The following is a 24,717-nucleotide window of genomic DNA, read 5'->3' on the forward strand; positions in this document are numbered from 1 at the left end:
AAACATCAGGATTAAGTACTTACTTGTACCTCTACATTGTTCAAATGACATCAGTTTACTTGGCATCACTTTCTGTTATGGTAGCATTGGAAATATTTCTTGGTGAATTTTTCTTGGAACAAGTTCAGTCAGTCACATTTGAATTTTCATTTTCTTGAAATCAGTAGTACTTTTCATCAGCTGTAGAATCCAGATTTTACTCAAATGCTTAAGCATTATTTTCCAACAATGAATTTCTATGTGGTTTATAGGCTTTCCTGTAATCTATTCTTCCACGCCATCGGAATTCTAATCAGCATATCACACATTATCTTCTAGTAAATACACAGCAAGCTCATAAAATCTAATTGCCTTTCTAGTATGTTTCACTGAATGTTAAAATTAATTGTTTTTATTTGTTAAGATGGTTTTTTGGACCAATCAAGCGAGCAGACGCTGAGAGACAACTGTTGTATCCTGGAAACCAGGCAGGAGCCTTCCTAATCCGAGAAAGCGAAAGTCTAAAAGGCGAATACTCACTTTCAGGTATATTTTAGCTTTTCATCTTAACCTATGTTTTAAAATTTTCTCAGCTCATTTGGACTTACGCATTTTTGCTAAACAATGTACATGGAAATGAAATAAAAATTTGTGATGATATTTATTTCCCAGGAGATATATAAAGAAAACACTGCAAGAGTCATTTGAGGTTTACTAACTTTTCTTTTATAGAGCTTCTTTATTAATAAGTTCAGAACAAAAAATAAGGTGGTTGTATTTCCAGCCTTCAGTTGCCTTGAAATAAATAATGTTTTCATAATTTATGCCAAAAATGCCTTATTGCTCTACACCATGGTGCTGACTGGCATGCAAAATAAAAATTAAACATATTATAGCAAATGTCCAGCGTTTAAGAAAATGGTTGCCTTTTATTACAAAGACAAGGAAATATATAGATTGAAATAGAGAATTTACAAAATAAATATGGTATACTCTGCTCTGGCACAGTTACTTCCACATTTTTCAGCTGGACCTCAAGGAACTTTGTTCTTGCTAAGAAGCACTGATATTAAAACTAGCATAAACAAGGAATTAGATTGCTCCCAAACTGTGACAGAACTGACTCACTGTGTGCACACCCTTTTATCTGAAGATTGTAATATAGCCACAGGCTGTTCAAAATGCTTTCCCTCTATGTGCCGACATTTTCCTGTCTTGGAAACAGTTTCAGCTTTCAGTGAACTGACTTCATCCAAGGACTGGGCTAGACCTTTAACAATATGGTTAGGAAGGGAAGGATAGCTATGCTTGTTTTATCTGTTTAATTCTGGCTCTTGACACCTTATGACACCTTAATAAATATTGGTGAAAATTCTTATGCTTGTGCATCTAGGGGATGGAAATGCATTTTTTTTTTTTTTTTTAATTATTACTATTCTACAACTGTAGCCTGCTAGAAAAGGTTCAAAATCTTAATACCTTAGCCTGCCTCCCAACTACTTCTCCAAGATGACAACAGCAGTACCTTATTTACAAAAGAAGTAGCACAGAGAAAAGTCAAAGAGAATGAAAATAGATATTGTGTAGCAATTGTGATGGAATAAGACCATCCTTTAATTCTGCTGTTCATTTTTTTTCCTGGAAAGATATTATAAGGTATTTGACTTTTATATTTAATTCAATGAAGTAAGCTTTTAGCAGACTTTTTTCAGGTTTCTGTGTAAACTTCTTTGGGAACAGATTTGATGATGCCTTATAACAGCAAGATATGAAACTCAATTTGGATTTCTTCCATGCTGGTTTGTTAGATGAAAGAACAACTGAAGATCATTGTATGTGTGGAGGTGAGGCTCCAGCTACAGCAGGCAGCCCTCCTTTGAGCACACATACGGGTTGTCCTCTGAGCATGTATGCAAGTATCATCTCAGATTTATTAAATATTTGTATTCTTTTAGGAATAGAAAGAAAATAAACTCTGACACAGTCTGTAGACAGTATTAATGAATAAATTTAGCACTGCTGCTAGACCTTTTAACATCTTCCCAGGCTGGAATGTAATTTAGCCTCAACATGCTACTTCATCCTGAAGGAGTTAAATATTATTTGCTACTTACTGAACAGACTTGACCGAATGGTGCCTCATGTGTGTTGTACTATTTGTTTGCTTCCATTGTAATGCTATATATAATGGTTGAGATACTATATGTCCATAATCTCATTACTTATATCTACTTTGAAAGATCTAGTACATGATCTCCCAAAAGTAAGTGTTCAAGTGAACTGTACTGTAGGAAGAGGTAATTGGATGGAAAGTTGTTTAGATCCCCGAGATACTAAGAGATAAGCAATTTTTCTGAATCCTTCTTATTTATTCCATCAGAAGTTACCAAACCCTCATAGCTGGAGCACCAAAACACTGTTTTCAAGAGGAACATGAGGAATAGGGATTCAGGACTATTTATTTTAGGAGGTCTTTGATAGCTTGGATATCTCTGTGCTGGCTGTTATACTGACCAGGGGGAAATCACAACTTGGTATTTTGGAATATATCTCTAATATCTGTTCCCATTTTTTTCTGCACAGAAAAAAACAAAACAAAACAAAACAAAAAAAAACAACCCAAAAACAAAACAAAACAAAACAAGGAACAACAACAACAAAAAAAACGAACTAAACCCCAAGATCCCATCCTCTGAAGGATTGATTGAGTTTTACTCTTCCTGCTACTGCTGCTTTGATTTCACTCCAGAGAAGATGGTGATAACCTACCTTTCAGAATTAAAGTCTATCAGAAAGTGTTTTTTTTTAATCTCTGTCCAGTCTTACATTTAAATATGATAAATCTAAAACAGAAAAGAAATAGAAAAGAAAGAGAGATTCTTACTCAAGCTTCCAAAAACTGATTTCATGATATTCATGTCTGATATCACACTCATATGGGCAAAATATAAGAGATGTAATGTTAATAAGAGAAATAAATGGATATCTTTAGAAAACAAACAAACAAAACAGGAAAAAACAAAAACAAAAACACAACAAATCGATGAAGCCTGCTTTTCATTAAAAGGAATATTTTCACTCCCAGCTTGCCTTAATGGAATAACTTCTATTTTGTAAAAGATTTTAATTATAAACAACTATTTAAATTAATAACAAAATGTGATGTTCAGAAAAATTTTTCATAGCTGTGAATAGTTAAGTGGAAAGCACATCAAACTAGATCACGCACTGTGTTGCTATCATTTTAAAGTGTTTGACATTTTAAAAATAGATTTTCCCATTTTAAAAATGCACATGTTATAGACAGATTTTTATGTTGATGACTCCAGCATCTGCTGTGAAATATATTAACTTTTCAACATGTTGGTGCCATCTTATACATTGCCTCTTTTTAATTAAAAGCCATAATTTAGATGTGCTCAGCTTAATTGAGTGTCATTGCCAGTGATAGCAGGAGGCTCTCTATTTCATCTCTTACTGAATAATGTTATCTGATGGCATTAAATGACAATGCATTTTTTCTCTTCTTGCTCCTAAAAAAAAGATTTTGTGATTTCCACTAGTCCAGATTGCCTTTAGGCCTACGGAAAACAAGACAAAACAAAACCATAACCATTTAAGGAAGTAAATTGATCGGAGTGACAAAGCCATGGCTATAGCAGGGAAATGCTCTTGGAGCAGCCACTGTACCATTTCTGTGCTGGTGGGAGTGGTCCATGCAGCTATTTTGCTCCCAGCCTCACCTGGGTCACCTGGCCATGGTCCTGTTGTTAGAACTCCTCCTTCTGGGGAAGGATAGGAGAGAATTAAGGTCTGTGGTCCCTAGGTTGGTTCAGTTCCCACTCTCCCTTCCTGCTGGTTACTCTGCAGTGTGAGTACTGAGGGAGAACTGCTGGGATACTAGCAGTATGATGTCTTAGTGTCTCCATTATTTATTTGGTGAGGATATGGACTTCACTGGTGCCACCATAAAATTTACTTCTGCTGCCTTGGGCAACAAATTATTTTATTAACTTCCTTGGGGTTGCAAAATGTATTTCTCCATGGCCTAAACTGATGTAGAAGGGAAGGAGGGAGAGGAGAATGTTTTTGTTAAGCCAAAACCATGAAGAAATCTAAGGAGAGCCATAATTTCAACAGAAATGGCAAGGAATTAGATGATAAATTCACTGCAGTCTTCAAACATAGTTTCTGTCATGCTGTGTAAAGCTAAAGTCACAGTCTCATCCTGTCTGGCTTGTGTTTAAGGAAGACTGAAAGCATTAAGGGGTTATGGCTGCCTCTTCCCAGAATTCCATGTGCTTTCCATCCTGTGTGGGCTGAGAAGCTGTGCTATGCTGCAGCTCTGCCAATAAGATATGCAGGACTCACACAGCCAGCTTCAGCCCTGGGATGTCAGTGAACAATTCCCTCTCAAGCACTGCACCAGCCTTTCTCTCAGCTGCTAATCACAAGTAAAGACTGTGTCAGCCCAGAAATTTTCTCTGAATTATCCACACACATCCCTACGTCATCCAGAGGAAATAAAAAATATGAAATTAGCATACACCAGTAATGTTACAAGAATGTGAAGACAATCGAGTATTATACAGTAGGCTAACTCATTTTTTTCCTTGACAGCCTTAAGAAATTTTCTGTTTGGCTATTTCTAAATGTTATGATTATACTACTATTTCTCATTATTTCCTTGTTCAGATCACATTCCTTGGTTGAGGTAAAAAGGTTAGACCTACTGGATGGCAAACACTGTTTTATTTTGATTTGATATGAAGAGCAGACTTCGGCAAGTAATGATTTGATATCACCTTGAGGAATACAATCTGAATAGTAGCAAAATATCACTAACCATGGTATCTATAAAATCCAGTATAAACAGGTTCCTGTCCAGTAACCATTACTCACAGACTTAGAAAACATAAAGTCAGAAGTTTGCACTGGTGTGGTCTGACCTCTATATAGGCAGCCATAAAGTTTCAGGCAAGTCTCCTTTAAAAAAATAGAGCACATGTTCCAAACCAACTTTTACATTAATATTAGATGCCTTGCAAATAAAATATAATACTTCTAATGAATAAAACAGATAGACAAACTACATACTATCACTTTATACTATTAAGACGGGATTAACACAGTCATCCTGCTGGCTTTTTTGTTCAATTAATCAAAAATAGCAATTCATTTGGGCAGTTTAATTTTACTTTAAATTTTGAAAAATTCAATGCATTTTCAACCTGTTACTGAATTTCCTTTAGCACAATTTGCAAATTTTACATTACAAAAATGTATATACATTTTATAGTTGAGCGAATAGTAATTACGTGTTAAATTAAAAAAAGAAAAGCCACCTGAAAGTTCTGATTTAATTATCTTTATTCTCAGGAGCTGTATTTAAAAATGTTCTATTTTACGGTCCTTATGCAGAATTGTAAACTGGTAATCAATCTCTCTAAAAATATTACTTGTGGCAGATAGAAAATCCCATAACATTTTTGACAGTTCCTAGATGCCCTCTGGTGGCCGGGCCTGACAACTGCAGAGTACAGTAGAAAAATTGTTCTACATGACAGTAATTATGGGAGGGGGATTTTATTATTATTATTATTTAATCAACGGAATGGTGAGAGAAATATACTTTATATCACCTTTGTTAATTAAAGGCAACCAGTAATATAAACCATCTGTTTCTATGTGCAATATGTAGCTGTGCACACTTTTACCATTGCTAATGTGATTAAAAATTAAATGCTCAAATAGCAGAAGGCCTTTCTTTCCTTTACTTTTCAGTTTTGTCTTGTGTGAGGGCCCTGAGGAGGGGAAGATAATGGTAATCTTGCACCAATGGGTGTGGAAGGAGCCACTCAATCTATGGAAAAGGAGTATGTTGGGTGATGAGAGCTAGCATGGCAAATGAAATGCCCTGCTTCCCTTTAGAGCTCTCTTCTACTCATAATAGAAAATTAACATTTTGTTTCATGAATGGAAGGGAATGACAAGCCTCTGATTCTCCTGTCTTGTTCTTACCTATTTCTGACTTTTTCCAAAAGGTGATGTTTCTCTTTTAGTCCTGCTCCAATGTTTCTCCTCTTTGCTATTCCCCACAATAAGTAGATAATTTCTGCTTTGTCTTGCTTCTTAATCTCATAACCCCTGCTCTAATTGGGCATCCTGTGTCCAGTCACAAGCTCTAACAGGTGGGAGAAAAAAAAGAGAAGAAATCCCCATCCACACTTTCAAATACTTGTTTCTCACTTAATGTCATTGCACCTTAGTAATTCCATGAGCTCAGAACATTCTTCCACCTGAAACTCCCCACATCAGGAAACCTTCTACTCACGCATGTCTCTTCTGTTTGGGATGCAAAAAATATATCCCAGTGCTTAAACATCTTTCCTGTTAAATTATGCATCATATAGTCAGAATTTCTCTTTAGCTAGGTTCATCTTAGAGCACTGTTAATATTAGAGCCAAAAGCTATGGCACTGATAGGAGTTAAACCAACTATCCTAACCAAGGCTTGAGTTGAGTGCCTTTTTCTCCATCTCTGGTCTACTGGTGCTCCTCCCTCTCACCAGTCCACCCTGCAGAAATATAGCTCTCCTTTTGATATTACCAACGTCTGCTGTGATAATCACAGAAAAGGACATTGAGCATCGGGAGATGCACCTAAATAAGATAAAGGCCTTTTTGTTTACAGAAGTGCAGGTGAGAATAAACCATATTTCAATGGTAAGGATAGCTATCAGCTACTCAAAGCAGAGCATTACTGATCTTATTTTTACGTATTCCAAGCACACAAAACTCAATAAAACCCATGGAAAATATGAGTGCTTTCTAGAAAATCATGGAGCACAGTTTGTACATTTGTTTTGCTCTAAAAATGCCTGCTGATCCAGAAGATGCTATTTGGAATGCTAATACTGATAAATGAAATATTAAAAATTGATCAAATGATTACATTGAATTAGATTCTCTTGGAAGATTTGGTATTCTAAAAGATGGAAAACATGAACTGCCTCAATAATTATGTCCTTAAATATTTTTGTGTCACATCATAGGCTGATAACAAGAATCTCCAAATCTGAATACTTAAAGACTGGAAGACTGGATATGCTAAGCTATCTAAATAGTGATCTGTGGTTTGGAAAAGAATTTGTACCATTGCCATCTTTGAAACTAAAATAATTTGTTTTAGTTTCTTCAATACAACCTCTAGAAACTAATGCCCCTTTTGCTGATTTGGTCATAAACTATATTGTACTACTGCTTTAATACCTGGAAAATTAATATATTTAAATCTTCTTAGTGTTCGATGGTGAATCAGTGAAGCACTACAGGATCAGAAGACTGGATGGAGAAGGTTTTTTCTTAAGTAAATTGAAAACTTTTAAAACTCTGAATGAGTTTGTTGACTATTACAGTAAGAACAGTAATGGCCTCTGTGTGATGCTTGGAAAGCCGTGTCCGAAGGTAAGAATGAATATGTGTGCACATATTTTCATATGCTAAGTCTTCAGTATCATTTAGAAAGTGCTAGTCCCATATCTGCTTACATAATTGGAATGGTGATAATCTTCTTATTTTCAGAAAGTTTAGATAGTACTACACTTTCATTCTTGAAGCTGAAGTGTTAATTTTGAACAGGTTAGAGGAGAAAATATGCCAAATCACAATTTATTAATAATTAATAATATATAATATATATTATATTATATATAATATAATAATATATTTATAATTATTAATTATTAATTTATTAATTTTTTAATAGATGATAAAATCTTCAGATTCATAACTCCAGCTGTCTATAAGCAATTAAGAAGGCAAAGCCACAAGATTCAGGCAAGCAAGACATGATTGTTCAAAAAGCTTGTTAGGGGATGACTTCTAATTTTTACTTTCAATGTCAGGGTATTTTCTTTAGAGTATTCCTAATTTCTGGCTATAAACACCAAATTTATTTTATGTTCTCAACTTACTTCATATGTGCTGTCAGGAAACACTCATGTCTGTTTCTACTTAACAGTGTAAAAAAAATGATACATTCTGTTGAAAAAAAAAAAGTGTGTGGGGGAAATCTAAATATATTATTTATTTTCTTTTACCAGGTACAAATTCCTACTACTTTTGATTTGTCATATAAAACTGTTGATCAGTGGGAGATAGACAGAAAATCTCTGAAATTCTTGAAAAAGTTAGGATCCGGTCAGTTTGGTGAGGTATGGGAAGGACTGTGGAATAATACCACCCCAGTGGCAATCAAAACATTAAAACCAGGTATGTGAATTGCTCTTAAATGTTAATAATGTGTAATGTTGCCAAACTTGCTTCTTTATTTTTTCACTGCTACTAAAAATAGATCCTATCCCTATGTGTGGCTGTTTTAAAATAATTGTATTTAAACATATAGGCTAATGAATCTCAGTATCCAGACCGTGTTCGGTATTTGGATGTCAGGGGAAGTTCTTTACAGAGAGAGCAGTGAGGTGCTGGAACAGGCTGCCCAGAGAGGTTGTGGATGCCCCATCCCTGGAGATGCTCAAGACCAGTTTGGATGGGGCCTTGGGCGACTTGGTCTAGTATCAGATCTGGAGGTTTCTGGCCCTGCTTGTGGCAGGGGGGTTGGAACTTGACGATCCTTGGGGTTCCTTCCAATGAAAACTATTTTATGATTCAATGCATTAGAATGACAACTTAATATAGTTTTCTGTTTCTGTGTGAGCTAGAATAATTCTTACATTACACAAAAATTCTTATAGTACACAAAAAAGCAACCCAGCGAGACAGTTTACCTTTGTTGGTATGCTACCATATTGCTGGTATAGAATTAAGTGACCAAGTATGATTTGTAGGTGAAGTAATCCATTTACTTCTGGTTTGTCATCAGTAGAATTTTTCCTAGTAAGTAGGTGCTATATTATAAAGCTTCCTTGGTGATATGGAATACTCACTGTGTTAAGCTCATCGTATTTAAGAAATACTTCAATTTTAATAATGATTAAATAGATTTTATCATGTTTGACATGGTTAATATCCAATATTTGAATATAAAGCAAAATAGATTGGGACCTTTGATTCAGAAGAACGACTAGATATTTTTGAGTCCTACTTGACTAGAATGATTTCCTGAAAAGGGAAGAATGTAAAAGTGCATTTTAGGACTGTCTTCTATTGCAATAATGTTGATTACTTTTGGACTTGAATATTGAAAGCATTTAAGAACCTTTTATTTTCTGTTAAAGCAGAAAAAATGTTCAGAATTAATTCCTTCTATAATTAGTGTAAAAAAAACAGCATACATTTTCAGTGAGCTGATAATCTCCATACTGATCTAGTAAACACAGAAATTGTCTTGAAATCTCTGTCCATTTTCCTGTTCTAAGATATTTGCAGTGATAAGCCATTTTGTGGCAGGGATCCATCCACAAGAAGTCTGAACCGAGACTCTTTCTCCTTGGATCGACAAGCAGAATTCTGCAAGTAGCTCAGATATTTTATGTGTCCCATTTTTTAAGATCGTCTTCACTGGGCTTTTTCTATGTGCTAACCAATTTTTTTTTTAAGGTATGATGCCAAAAGAGAGAAGAAGTCCAGCTATGTAAAGACAGGAATTTGGTTCACATTTCTTACATGCTAGCCATCCATTTAACAGCCCAGTATAATTTTTGCTTTTCTTCTCCAAACTAATCTCTTCGTTTTAGTTTACTTTCTTATAGAGATTTAATGAAACATATGGGGAAGTATGTTTTATAGCAAAAGATGGAATGGTTCTTTCTAAAGCATGAAATCTTGTAAATAATATTTAAGAAAGGAAATTAACTAAACTGGAATGAGGAACAAGGCTAATCTTAAGTTTTCTTCTACAGATTTTCTTCCATCTTCAAGAAAATATGAAGCAATTAGCGTTCCAGGAAAAGATTTGTTTCTCATCAAACAAAATAAGATTTTGCACAAATTGCAGTTCATACATTTCTACTTATTTTCTCTATGGAGAAAGTGCAGCTGACATTTATCTGGTATTGCATATGCGAAATGCAACACTAAACTAATCATTTCATCTCCACTTAATAACTCATTTCAAAACTCTATTTCATCTTCTCCTTCTGTATAATGGGAACAGTGCATATTTTCAGTTCTCTGTGATACAAACTCCTGTTTTAAAAATGGATTTGATCAGAACTGACAAGAATATCCAGAAATGTATGAAACTTGAGTGGGACAGTAATACCAAGCTACAGCTGCAATTGTATTATTTTTTTCTCTTTTTTTTTTTTTTTTTTTTTTGCCATTTTATATTATTAAGTTGAAGACTGCTTTTAATACTCAACCTGAAGAAAAAGAAAAGAATTAGAGATATCAAACTTTATAACTGAAGCAGAGTTTAATATGTTTAAAGCCAAACAGAACTTTGGAGATCTATTTCTTTGTTAATCAATTCATTACCTGTTCCATGTCTTACTGATAAAGATACAGAGAAAACATACAGATACAGAGTTTTCTAGAAAAACTCAAACTCACCAAAGATTGTAAGATAATAAAAATGATATATTTGTTAGCAAAAAATTAAGATTTTACATCAGAATAAGTATTATTAACTTGCTTACTCACAGTCTAGTACATTACAAATGAAGAAGCTCCTTCAATAGTGATACTCTTTGTATTATGTTAGTTTAGCTGGGTAAAATGACTTGATTAATCAGAGAGCATGCTGCACAGGAAAGCATTAAGGCAGATTTTGAAGATCTCCAGAGAAGGAGACTCCACATGCACTGTGGGCATCAGAAGATTTTTCTATTGCTCTGTCAGCATCAGAAGATTTTTCTCATATCCAGATGGAACTCTTTGTATTCCAGTTTGTGCACATTGTACTGTGTTGCTAGGCACCACTGAAGAGTCTGGCACCATTCTGTTGACACCCTCCCTTATACATTGGTAAGATCCCCTCCCAGTCTTCTCCAGGTCAAACAGTCCCAGTTCTCCCAGCCTTTCCTCATAAGAGGGATACTCCAGTTCTCCAACCATTTTCATGGGTCTTCACTGGACTTTCTCCAGCATGTTCGTGTCTCCAACACTGGGGAACCCAGAAATGGACAGAACACTGCAGGTAGTGTCTCACCAGGGCTGAGTAGAGGGAGAAGATCACCTTCCTTGACCTGTTGGTGACAGTATTCCTAATGCAGCCTAGGATGCCTTTGGTCTTCTTGGCAATATGGACATATTGCTGGCTCATGGAAAGTGATACTCCTTCAGAGGAGAATTCCATGAGTATACTTTCAGATATCTACAAACACTCTTAGCAGTATAGTAACATAGAATGAAAGGCAGTATAAGCTGCAAATTCTGCAGGTGCATGACTGAGGATTTAGTTATATCAAGCTGCAGCGAAAAAAATATATAAATCAGCAGTATACGTTTTTTTCTGTGTCCACTGCACTATGGAGAACTACTTTTTCACAATGAGTGAAGAACTACATTTTGTAAGCCAATGGCATTCTCTTTCATGCTTCCAGAAGCAATTTGCTCAAGTGTTTCAGCAGCACTCTGAACACACACAGTTCAGCTGGGCTAAGCTGGAAACAATAGTTTTTGTAGGCTGCAATGACTAAAATTTATGGTTTCTAATCTAGAAGGAACAGAATTACAGATCTTTGATACTGTGGCTTTAAGAAAAAGTAGTAGTAATGTCATGCCAGCACTCAGTTGTCTGGCATTTGGTTCATTCTGCTTTGGCTGTATCTGTGACAAAAAAAAAGAAGAGGTGGATTTATGAATGAAAAAAAAATCAAAGAGAAAACAAGAATTCTTTAAGGAACGTAATCTCAGATGTCTGAATTGCTAACCCACAATCAAAGATGTATAGAGATCAGAGATAAGAAAATGGTCTGAAAGACAGCAATTACTTTTTGTGTTCTTGGCTCTGCACAACACTTGTCTTGCTATAGGCCCCTGATACATCACCTCACATTTTTGTTTTTATTTCCTCACTGAGACATTGTTTTTTTCTACTTAAGTGGAAAATGTTGCAGCAGGGATTTGCACTTTGTCCTAAGCTGAGCATGATGGATTCTCTAGAAGTTATTGCCTGGGCTTAGCTTGCTTCTCCAACTGTCAGTACATAAAGCAGGCATCTATCATCACCAGTTAATCATATCTGAGAAAGTTCCTTATGCCAGCTCAAGCTGACAGATGCATTTGTCATTATCATATTGTAAACCATCTCCCAAGTTTCTATCTTTACATGGAAGCTTCCCAAGCAGAGTTTGTTTAGGAAGCATTCTCAAAATAGTCATTGGGTTGGTAGTCTTATGAGAGGCTTTAATAATATTCTCTAGTTCTTTAGCATATAATGTATTTAATGCATATACAGTGGAAAAATTTTTACATTCAGGAAATTTTCTGTTTCCCTGAACAAAGATATTATTTTTTCTATTCACTTCAGTACATATCCTTACATTACATTATAAGTTCACTTGTGTACAGTTGGAACACTGACTGAGGGTTGCTGGATACCTGTCTCCTCCTACTGTGCAAACGTTACACTCAGTCTCTTTTGTTAATAAGAACTTGTAGTTTAAAATGTTATTTATTATATATAAACTTATTCAGAAGATCACAATAGTGCTCAATATAATCTCTACAAAGTTCATTGTTTATAAACGTGCAGAAGATAACATTGCTCTGAAGTACAAGGTTACTTTGAAGTCACTTTTGAAGGTTTATCAGAAGTTACAAATTCTGTCCAGAAGGGCTTATCAAATATTTAAGGACCACTTACATTTAGGCGAGTGGAAACTAGATAGAAATAATGGACCTTTAAGTCATTTTCAAGTAATCAGTGTCTATCTTATAATGTGAAGCTTCCTCAACTCTAGAACAAGTTATTAGTACTGATACACCTGCTTTAAGTAGGCTTAAATTAGAGATTTCTGGCAAAACAAACAAACAAACAAAAAACACATCAGAGAGGAGTACATCAAATAAACACATGCTAGCATTCGGTTTTTAGGACTTCAGTGTTTACCAAGGTGTTACTCATTCAAAAAAAGAATTGTCTAATGTCTATTTTCTTCAAGTAGTGATCAACCTACTCTCAAATTGGCGTCTTAAGAAAAGACACATTAACTAGCTGCTTTTTGATCAAGTGGTTTCTACCTACAGTACTTTGCTGTTCACTTTCTGTTTGCCAATTACAGGTGAAAATGGCTACTTCTTCAGAAACACTAACCCAACAACAAACCTTAAAAAAAAGTAATTTGAAACTCCATTTGGCTTTTCTATTTTACACATTTCATTTACACAAGCATCCTCAAAAAAATGTAGTTTTCTTGTTGCTATTGTGACAGGTTTCAATTCTTTTTCCTTTTTGTAGCTGGCACTCAAAATATTCATTGACATATGCTAAATATATTAGCTAAGAAATAACAAATACAGTCTTTAGAATATGCAGGAAATACTGATCTGATCACTTGTATATCATCATTACTATTATTATTATGAATATTAACAAGCAGGGTAAAAAGATTTAATGTTATTCAGCTAGCAGAATACTTCCCTTTTGATCACTTTATTGGAGGTTGACATATATGAAAAACATATTGCTTGGTTTGAATTCATAGGAAGAAGGTTATAGTATGCTTAAACTGGGAGATAACCTGTAGATAAAATTTGACATTAGAAACAAATCAGACTATCATTTTTTATGATGTGAAGAATCTCTTATAATGATCCACGAAGGGCAAGTTGTTTCATAGACTCCAAGTTAGCCTTACTTTATTCTTTTTAGGATGAACACGGTAAATTTTAGCTTTGATGCTAAGTCACTATTCAGGTTTATACATGCACCTAAACAGCCAGAGTACCTCACACTTTTGTCAGAAATAGAAACAACAACACTGTATACTTCTCTTGAAAAATAAGCAGGAATATACTTTTGTTTTATATTATATATACAGATATAATAGAGTGATTTAAAAGTAACCTAACAAGATTCAAGATGACTGGATACACTTGATTATTTAATGTATAGAGTGTAAAGTTAAACACACAAACAGGAGGCCCTCCCTCTGAGTCACAAGGTTCAGAATGGACCCCTTGCTTTTAGAACTCCTTGAAAAGTAGCTATAAGGACCCTAGATGTAGCTAGATCTTATCCTAGGCCTAGACCTGATCAACAGTAGTTTTTAAAGAATTATCTGTGCATAATCTAAGATATGATCCTATCAAACTTAATAAAACCTAAAACACACTATTAGTCATTTACTTAGGAACTATATCATCAAGGCATCTTGATATCAGGACATAAAAGATCTCTATGGAGGTATAACCCTGCAATAGATTACTACTCAAGAGAAAGACTGTTACACAGCCTATTGCTATTTTCCCTGATTATAGGGTAAGATGATTGACTCATAGGTACAGGTTGCTTTTTAGGTGCTAGCTCATTTATTTCTCAGCTGGTGAATTAGGTGTCTGCTATCAGTTTATTCAGCTCTCTTTCACTTGAGACAGATTTGTGGTTATTGTCAGTACTGTTGCTTATTGTTTTCCTGTGCTAGTACAGACTTGAAGGAAGCTGAGGGAAGAAGAGGGGTATGGCAGGAGAAACACACTGTAACAACCACACAGCTTCTCTTTTGACTTTAGGTTGGTTTCCATGATGAACTCATAGTTTGAAAAGGGGAAGCACATGCATCACAGCATTAAAAGAAATGTCAAAGTAAGCCCAAGCCCTATAAAAAGAACTCTACATAGTTGGTTTTTCTTTGTTTGTTATTTGTTTGTTTTTATTGACTGGAGATCTAGGATCTATGGTAGATTCAAATAAAGATTGTGCTGCTCTAAATAAAAAGGAGACATAGGGTAGCATTACAGATATTAATTTTTTTCCACCTGGCTCTCAACATCTCTTCTTTGTAGAGAACATCCATCAGTAATCTACTTTTCATCCAGTTTCCCATTTTCTTCTGATAGTGACAAAAAGAAATGTGTATAGCCTATACCAGTTAAAGAGATATATTATTGGCTGCCATCCACTTATTGATGACATGGAAATCCATTGCCTTTCACCATCTCCTTCTAATGATATCCTGTAAAATATTGTCAAATTGGAGTCTGTGAGATTGCCTAGCGAAGTATGAGAATGCCAGGAAAGAGAAGCACTTATCCCTTGCAACAGTTTTTGCTCTCACAGGTTGCAGTGTCAAGTGGCTTTTTTTTTTTCTTTTTTTCCTTCACGTCTGTCAGCAGAATTTTTCAGTCAGTCATTTCTGTTGCATTGATGCAAGGATGTGAAACCACACATCACTGTTATGTTTTGGGAAATAGGTTGAAGAACTGCTCAGGTGGCAGAATTCAAGGTATGTATTGGGTGAAGTGACCCAGACTGATTTACCAGTTCATTCTGTAGAACAGATTTTCTGGTGGAGTTTTATTGCTGAGCCATTTAGCTTCCTCACAGCATTTCACTCCATTTAAACATCCATGTTTGAAGCAGAGCCAAGCTCCCAAATGAACCTTGTCAGTTACCTAATGTTAATGTTAAAGAAAATGAAATAAAGATTCTTGCTTTTGCATGCCTGGTTTGTTAAATGACTCAGTCTGCTTACACTAAAAAAAACCTGTTTTAAAACATCATGTAGAACAGACTAAGCTTGGATTGTTTTTGTTTGTTTGTTTGTTTGTTTGTATGTTTCGTTTTTGTTTTCAAATCCTTCCCTGTAGTCTTAATGAGTATATTTTGATTTAGTAAGAAGAAAACATTTGAGTTGCTGAATAATTTCACATTTGTTTTTACAAGTATGATGAAGAAGGTGTTATTTACTATCTTTCTCAAACCTCTGAGAGTGTCTAATCACTATTGGATAATCCATAAACATAACATTTTTTCTTCATTTATGCATATCTTTTCATAATCAATCCTCCACTCAGGATGTATGAAATTTAAGCCTAGCTTTGCCACTTACGTTCATTTCCTGTGCCATTTCTATATTGTTTCTTTGACTTAGTTATAAATTGATCCACTGCGTATGTGAATAGAACTACAGGTAGTATGACCTTATGTAATACTTAAAAATTTGGGATCATCAGCAATTAAGATAACTAGGCATTAAAGAGAGTATAAAATTAATTTTACATATTCACAAGGAAAATACACATATTTAATTATGTATTTCTATATTGGTAAACATTATAAGTAGCTATTTGCATTTATGTATATAAATTGCATGGATCTGTTCCTTATATACTAAAGTGTTTTCAATGCTTTCATTGTTTAGTTGTTGTAGCTGATAAAAATAGTGCAGCAGATTCTTACTGCAGCACTATTTTTTCCATCAGAAATTCCGTGTTCATTACTATTACCCCAGTTTCTGGGCATTTTATTTACTAGATGTAACATAATTATTTGTTTAAATTGTATCATTTAACATTCTACCCTCACCTTTTTCCACCTTGGGGAGGCCTGGGGGAGGTTAATCTTAGCGTTTCTATTCCTGGGGGCCAGAACACATATGTTCTCTGTCCCTGTGCAACTGGCATATTTCACTCATTAACAGTTTATTTCAGCTGTGCTGTCTGTTTTCTCTGGGAACTGTGAAGACTTGAGATGCTAATGTACTTTGAAAGACAGAAAACATTTCCGGTTATTCCCTTAAGATTGCCAGACTGGTATGAATGTCCTTATAACCTTAGCTTACGTTTTGTTGTTTCAGGTTCAATGGATCCAAAGGACTTTCTGAGGGAAGCACAAATAATGAAGAACTTGAGGCATCCAAAGCTTATACAACTTTATGCTGTTTGCACTTTGGAGGATCCAATTTATATTGTTACAGAGCTGATGAAATATGGAAGTCTTATAGAATACCTTCAAAGTAAGCATATGTCTATAAACTCATTTCAAGATGTGTCACAGCTTTCAGTTTGGAAAATATGCTTATATGAAAGACAGAAGTACAACACTTGATTTAATATGAAAAACTGCACTATTAGCTATATTTGGGGATGAGAGAAGAGGAAGAGGTTTATGAATTTTTGACAAAGTATTTGATAAGTAGAAGAGAATGACATTCAAAGTTTGATTTTTACCATCTGAGACAAATTTTTTCATCAGTTCTACAAGTAGATGGGAACATGCATAAGCAGAATAAAAAAATAGGCATGGCGAAAGCAATCATACTTGACACAAAATGGAGGCATTTTTACAAACTGTACTTAGCATCTTTGAAATCTATTATCAAGCAGAGATAGTCTTTCCTTGTGAGTTTGTTCCTTAATTATGTTATCAAGTCTTATATCAAAAGCACTTAAATGTGCTCTTCTGAAGGCAAATAATAATTAAAAATGAAGTTCCACAGCCTGGAACAAACTAACATATTGATTGCTCTTTAAGTTCACCCCAGCTACTGAGAAATGCCTAATTCCAGTACTGTTCTTCATTTTAATTTACCAGATGACTGAATGTTAAATGTCTCTAAGGCTGTGATGATCTCTTGAAAACAGATCTTCAAGATCTTGGTAAATTTCTTAGTCTTTAGCCCATAGGGCAAAGACCTGGGAACTACTGTAGACACTATTTGGGGTAACACACTCCTTCCCCCATCCTCTATGTGGAACAGTTTCTTAAGTAAGCCTCAGTCCACAGACAATTACAGCTAAAGAAATCTCTAGTAGAGGGACAGCCTCTTTAGGAATTAAGCAGAGAGGGACTGCAAGGAACTTGGGTCAGATTATCTGAAGGTTTGGGTACAATAGTAAATACTAATAGTCAGAGGCTGTGAGGAACAAATTTCCATTCGTATCATATTTGGTGCCTTTATGTGCAGATTGCTGCTTATCTGACCAAAAGAGCCTGGCACATCAGAAAGTGATTGCTGTACGTGAAAACACTTATTGCATGGGTGAAATAACTCTGAGAAAGCCAGGATAAATCACAGCTAACACAGAAAATTGGTTTCTCTTACAGGGAGCACAGTATCTTTAGGATACATTAGCTCTGCAACCTATGTGTAAATTAGTTGCCAGCGTATAAATAGCAGCTGCCTTGTTGTAGACAGTGAATGTATAAAGCCTGATTTGTGCGCTAATTCCTGCAATCTTGCACCAGAGACTATTGAAAATCAGTTGGTCTCCAGGCAGCTGTTAAGATAACTGTAAAAATGGCCAATACAAACCTGGTGGTTTTTCTCCATTTCTGATGGCCTATGCACTAGGAGATAAAATGGAACTAAGAGACACAAGCAGAAATTCACATACTTTACTAGGTATTGGTCAGAGAACCAATTGCCATCAATGAGAGAAATAAGAAAGCAGATTTAAAGCTTGAGTAAAGCCTCTGTGTCTGGAAGTGATCCACATTGGTTGGAGGTCAACAATGTTTATTGCTCCTGATAAGCATTTTGAGACTCAGCCACTTCAAAAATCAGGAAAATTTTCCAAAAGGCTGCTGCTGTTTCTATGTACTCCATGGGTAAAAATAGTCAAAGAGAGGGAAATCCTGGAGATAATTTTTTGGTTAAATTTCAGGTGCTAGGTATGTTTTTCCACTTTTGAAATACCTTGCTATTACATGCACGGTGGCTACCACATTCCACACTAATGACTACAACTTAATAATGATAAGCATGTGAACTCCTCACACACTCTGCCACCACCAATATGAGAAAAATGCAACTGAAAACTTTTCATGATTGAATGTGAATATAATTGTCATAAATATATGAAAGTGTTTATCAATTCTGATAGACCTGTGTTTTTTTCTGGCAAAGACTGTGTCTTGAAATTTGATGAATTATTACCAACGAAATACTCTCAACTGGGCAAATAGTTATGTATTTATATGTCTATTGCCAAGATGCTGTAAAAAGAATATTTATCTGTCTTTCCAAAATGAGGTACTGTGATTTTTTTTAGAATGTGGTGCAGAACCTGAGCTGTCTTTGATATTTTCTCTGTTAAAATTTTCATATTTGAGGGATAGCTGTGTCAAAAATATTAGTAGGAAAGGACATAGAAATGCTATGTTTTCTTTATAGGATAAGGAGTAAGCCATGAGAAAGTTTTATAAATTCACAAGTAGCGCTTGGTTTTGGATGTGGGTTTCTTTTTGTTCTTATAGTTTTTTTCTTCTTTAAAACACTTAAAAAAAACCCTAAAGCACATGTATACTGAGATGAATGCAGCTGCACACTTTTCCAACCTGCTCTGAATCTCACAGATGGAAACTGGCTCTAGTCTGGAAACTTCTGTAGCAATACTCCTGTAGTGAGGGCAACAGGGCACCTGTGATCTCTTTCACTCCATTGGCACATACACTAAAGGCTACTCCAGGCACCCACCTAGTCTGTGTTCCCAAAAAGAACCCAAAAGAAGGAGAAGTCTTGCAGTAGTAATTCCACATACAAAATTGAATCTTGTCTCTGTTCTTTAACATGGTGCACATGTATGTCCTAGAGGGAAAAAAAAAACAAAACAACAACAACAAAAAAAAACCACAAAGAGAATTTAGCAGCTCTTACTCCTGTTCTGCACTGAAGCAGCTCATTAAACATGAGAAGTTGTTCTTTCTGCCATGACTATTCTCTCTGTATTGGAGAAAACTTGTGTCAGGCCAGCCTGGAGCATCAGCAGAGCAAGAACGAACCTGTGTTCAAATCTGTCTGTGTCTTAGTCTGCTTTTACCAGGAGGTAGTTTGCAGTCTGAGCAGATGAAAGAACAGCATGAAAAGGAACGTGGAAAGAGGGTTTTAAAATCAACTTGTATAAGCTAGTTTCCAAAACCCATGTACCCATGCAGGTACTGGTACATCTTTAGTTATTTTCTGATTGAATACAACTTAAGATTCATTTGTGAATTTATCTGTGTCCAGTGAGATAAAAACAACTGATGTCTGTCAGTTCTTGGAACTGCAAAACTTCAGAGTGCTTTATTATTCTATGTCCTGATGATATATTTTCTTGATGGTTAAGCCATAGATTTTTACAGAGCCTGATTTTTCTCTCTCTCTTCTAAAGGTTAAGGCAGCATACATGTGAGAGAGGAAAAGAATATCTGAGTCAATAGTAAAAGTAAATAATCTCAGTGGTAGATTGTAATGACAATGAGCTTAAACTCAAAAAGGAAGGAGAACAATACACACAGAGAGCAAATAAAATCATTCAAAATTCATTCATTTTACCTATTTATCTCAGAACATTCAGGTGAGCAGGAAATTCAAGACCTGGAGATCATGAAATAGATTAGTAAACAATGGTATTTCACACTCTTCATAAGGAGTAACTGCAAGGTTAGGTCAGATAAAATGCCCTACTGGAGGAAGCTATGCAAAACAAAGACACTTTTACTGTGAATCAATTTAAAATATCAGCTATAAATGTTTTATTTCTTTAACACTGAGGCAGTAAGGAAAAGTCATCCTCAACGAAAAAAATGAGAATTGCGAAGATATGTAGCAGCAAATGCTTAGCTTTTTGTTGTCGCTGTTCAAATTCTGAAAGAGAAAGTTGAAGCTATTTTGGGTACTGCTGCAGAAGTAGGCACTCATGTTTCAGTGCTGCAGAGTTTGGGTTTGGGTGTCAGTGATGCCTCAAGAAAACACTGATTTAGCTAGATTACCTTGGGGTACAAAGTATTTGTTATGATGAGTTTATCTGTTCTCAAAATGCCACAAAATCCCTGATCTTGACACCTTTTTGCTACCTGTCTTACTATTTATGGCTGCCATTTTTCCTGTTCTATGGACTCTTTATATGTGGAAACAAGTTTTTCTGCTCAAGGTTCTTTTCCTACTTTGTTTGAACAGCCAATCTTTGATTGCAAATCTCTATTTCTGAGACTTGCTGATTTTACAGTAGTGGAATGGCATGCACATTACTTCAGAAAGTTCTACCAGGCAGCTTGAAAGCAGCCCAAAGAGTCCTAGTGTTGAGTAGCAGAAACAGTGATAACAGCATGAAGAAGTTAAGTGGACTGGAAAGTGAAAATGAGAGTTACTTGACAGCAGATGGTGCATTTGCTAGTAAAAGTCATTGGAGAACGTTCAGAAGGGCTATTTTTGTGCTTTTCACTCTTCAGATAGCTTTGGCTACATCCAGTATGTACTGACATTAACTCATACTTGCATTTTGGGATGGATAGGGCAGTTTTCAGAAAGACAAACATCTGCACTGCTATAGCAGATAAGTCTTCTTCTTTGTCACCAGCTCCTTATAAGCCTAGAACAACTAGATATTTATTAACTACTCTTTCAGGCAAAATAGAACAATCCTTGTCACTATCATGAAACTAGATGTATGACTTAAAATAGTGCCATTCACTAATACCTGTCATGTGGTGATTGCACTACATGGTTGCCTTGATTTGTATTGGCTATTTGAAACTGTAAACTGTTATGTTATTAATATCTGAACACCTCAAATATTATCTTTGTCTATCTCTTTTAAAACAGATGATGCAGGCTCCCACATCTCCCTGCCACATCAAATAGACATGGCTGCTCAGGTGGCTTCTGGCATGGCTTATCTTGAATCTCAAAACTATATCCATCGAGATTTGGCAGCCAGGAATGTTCTCGTTGGTGAACACAATGTTTACAAAGTGGCAGATTTTGGACTTGCAAGAGTTTTTAAGGTGGGTCATGAGAGGGTAAATTGACTTCACCTCTGGAGGAATGTTAGAAGGGGTCAACGGATGTATAGTAGCTTCTAAATTATTTTCTCTCTGCATGTGCAGAGAGAAAAGGATTTCTAATGTGTTCCCTTGTATCCTCTACTTGCATTATTCCATGAAAGGTTAGAAGTCAGCCTATTCTGTCAATCTGAAGACAGACTCCTGTTATGCATCTCCCAGCCTCCAAGGAAGGAACTTGGCAGGCAATACCTTTTGCTGCTCAGCCTTTATACACAACAATAGTGTCTGGCACATGTAGAGAGACTGAAGGAATTATACTCCTAAGCCTGTAAGAGAAGACATAAAAATATATTCACAGCTATTTTCTCTGTTTTTAATTTCCCACTGCCTTCATGATGCTTGGGAGTGCAGGTAGCAATCATAAATGGATCTTATTCTTCTGCACAACTAACTGTGAAGCTCATAAAGTGTCTCAGACATTTAAATCTGATGCATTTTCAAGTTCTTTTCCATTATGCTCTTTTTTTTTTCTTTTTTTTTCTTTTTTCTCCTTATGCTTTGAAAATGTGGAATACCAAGTAAAGCTGAGGAAGATCATCTCAGCAAAGAGCTGTGGGTTAGAAATGAGATTTTATACTTCTGAAAATTATTTGAGTTGGGAAGACCCGATTTGCCGTATTTTATGGATTTCAATATTGTAACCCATATTTTCTGAATTCTTATTATTGCTTTTATTGACTTATGCTCTTCCACTGAGAAGCAAAAACAGATAAAAAAGCCCTCTGCTTCCAGTTTGCTTTTTTTTCCCTGCCGTTCAAGTAGCAGAAATTTAATTTCATATTTATTACATTCTGAACTGTAAAATAATTTATTGACAAATTCAAGAGACTTTGAAAGTACTTTTTGCTTAATTTTTTTAGTGTTTTTTTTTCTAGTTGTGCAAAAAATCAAATTGTACATTTTTTAACATGAAATAAATATATATTTTTAAGTGAAAAGTGTGGACTATAGGTAATATTTTACAGTGGTTGACATTTCTTGTTAGAATTGAACTTCACTATAGTACTCTTTCATAGAGTCACCTTGGCAGACTTAGGAATATTCTGTCTCTTAAGTCAAAATGCCATGTGTATCAGTATGTAGACACAAGACAAAACAACCATTTGTTCAGTGCTTTAGGTTATTGGAGTTGAAAAAAACTCTCTATATTAAAAAACCAAAACCCATCCCCCCAAATTAGTGTATACATTTGCCTGAATTTGTATGTGAAAAACTTGACAGGGACTTGAATGTGGATGATGTACATTAAACTGCATTTAAAAATAAAGAAGAGGATAAGTGTTCACAAAGTCTTGGTGTCCATGCTATAAAACTTTATGCAAATAATTTTACTATCAAGTAAAATTAACTCAAATTTACAAGCAAATAGTTTTCCTTTCTCTATCTGTATTTCCTCTTCATTTTGCATGAGTTAACTGCAGCCCTTGTAATCTAACACTAATTTGAATCACTCAGAGATTGTTCTTTGGTTCTGAAACCTGTTTAAGTGATTGTTATTAAAGATAATGGCCCTTCAACATTGAAATAAATCAAAGAACAAAGGTTCCAAAATTCATTAGCTCTTGCTCTTCCCTTCTCTCTTTACTGATGACAGACACAGAGACATTTGGTCTCTAGTGTCAGCAAGATCCATATACTGCCACTTCTGACAGACTTCTGAAATCTTGCATGCCAGATCCAGAACTCACAGTAGCGGGTTATAATTAATCACAAACCACTCCAGTGCTGCATTCTTGCTTGAAATGATAAATGCTTTAGAAAGACCTCCAATGAACAATAGCATTTCTAAATTGTAAAGCCCAATTCAACAAAAGACTTCTGTAAGTGCATGCTTTAATACCATGAAAGGCAAACTTTTGATAAGTTTAAGCATAAGCTAAGCTTGGTCAGGTGCTTTGCTCCTAATTCAGGCTTCTTTGTTTCACCCATGACAGGTAGAAAATGAAAACATATATGAAGCTAGGCCTGAAACAAAACTCCCAGTGAAGTGGACAGCCCCTGAGGCAATCCGCTATAGCAAATTCAGTGTTAAGTCAGATGTATGGTCGTTTGGAGTACTTGTCTTTGAAATAATGACGTATGGGAAGATGCCATATGCTGGTAAGTATTTTTTACCTACTGAATGATTTCTAGTTGCTATCTTGCTTTAAGGATAACATAAAAAAGTTAAATGCTTGTACAACAAGTGAGCTGAAGGGTTTGAACCTTTCTGTAAATACAGAAAAGTGGCTGTTCAGACGAGATCCATTCATTTGCAGACCTGGCTACCTCAGGCTTCCTGGAAACTTTCCAAGGGGTGTAATTAGCAGCCATTCAAGCTTGCTCTTGATTGAGTCAACCTGCATTTCACAGACACAGAAGACAATTGCTTATTTTCATCCCGCACCTTATCAAAAAAGCTGTAATTTGGAAAAGGGGAAGCCTTTTTGCCCCCACCTACTTGCACCCTTGCTTTTCTTCTTCTGTGAACATCATGTGAAAGAATAGACTATCACAGGTGAAATACTGCACAGGTACTTCAGGAAGAAGCCATCAAAAAATGAATTGGAATGATTTCACTCCCTTTGACTCTTGCTGTGGAAAGTTTTCATAAAGAAATAAATCAGAAGAACTAGGAATAAAATTTCACCAAACACAAAAGTAGATTCAATGGTGTGGGAGCAGCCAATATACCTAACATTCTGAGGTGTGCTCATGGAACACTGGCTCCAGTAACACTAGATATTCGTGAAAATGACTGATTGTGACATATTTTGTGCTTGTGAGGAGAAAACAAAGGCAAGATTGAAACAAAAAAAAGTTATGTTTTATCCTGACCTGGCCTATAAGCTGATACATTCGCTGTAAACTACATTTCATAGAGTCCCACAGTGATATTTACCATAAAGGGAAAAGTTGATTTTGCCTTTTGATTCTCACCCTCATCTCCTGTGAAGGCATGTCAGGGGAAAAAACCCCCACAAACCCAAACCCTCAAATCCTCAACTCATTCTCATGTAAATTGTGTATGCCCATATACATGTAAACAAATTATTCAAGTGTAAACTACATATAACACC

The 24,717-nt window shown here is 35.4% G+C and overlaps 1 protein-coding gene across 1 annotated transcript in view; it reads left to right on the forward strand.

The window, feature by feature from the left end:
- Positions 1–24,717, forward strand: part of FRK (fyn related Src family tyrosine kinase) — a 43,678-nt gene that overhangs the window by 17,283 nt on the left and 1,678 nt on the right. The window contains exons 2-7 of the mRNA XM_031552232.2: positions 404–525; positions 7,283–7,446; positions 8,085–8,253; positions 16,686–16,844; positions 21,417–21,598; positions 23,593–23,758. Coding sequence (XP_031408092.2) covers positions 404–525; positions 7,283–7,446; positions 8,085–8,253; positions 16,686–16,844; positions 21,417–21,598; positions 23,593–23,758 — 962 coding nt within the window. The remainder of the gene's footprint in view (positions 1–403; positions 526–7,282; positions 7,447–8,084; positions 8,254–16,685; positions 16,845–21,416; positions 21,599–23,592; positions 23,759–24,717) is intronic.

Source organism: Meleagris gallopavo, chromosome 2 (assembly GCF_905368555.1).
Source record: "Meleagris gallopavo chromosome 2, MGAL_WU_HG_1.1, whole genome shotgun sequence".
NCBI classification, from domain to species: Eukaryota; Metazoa; Chordata; class Aves; order Galliformes; family Phasianidae; genus Meleagris; species Meleagris gallopavo.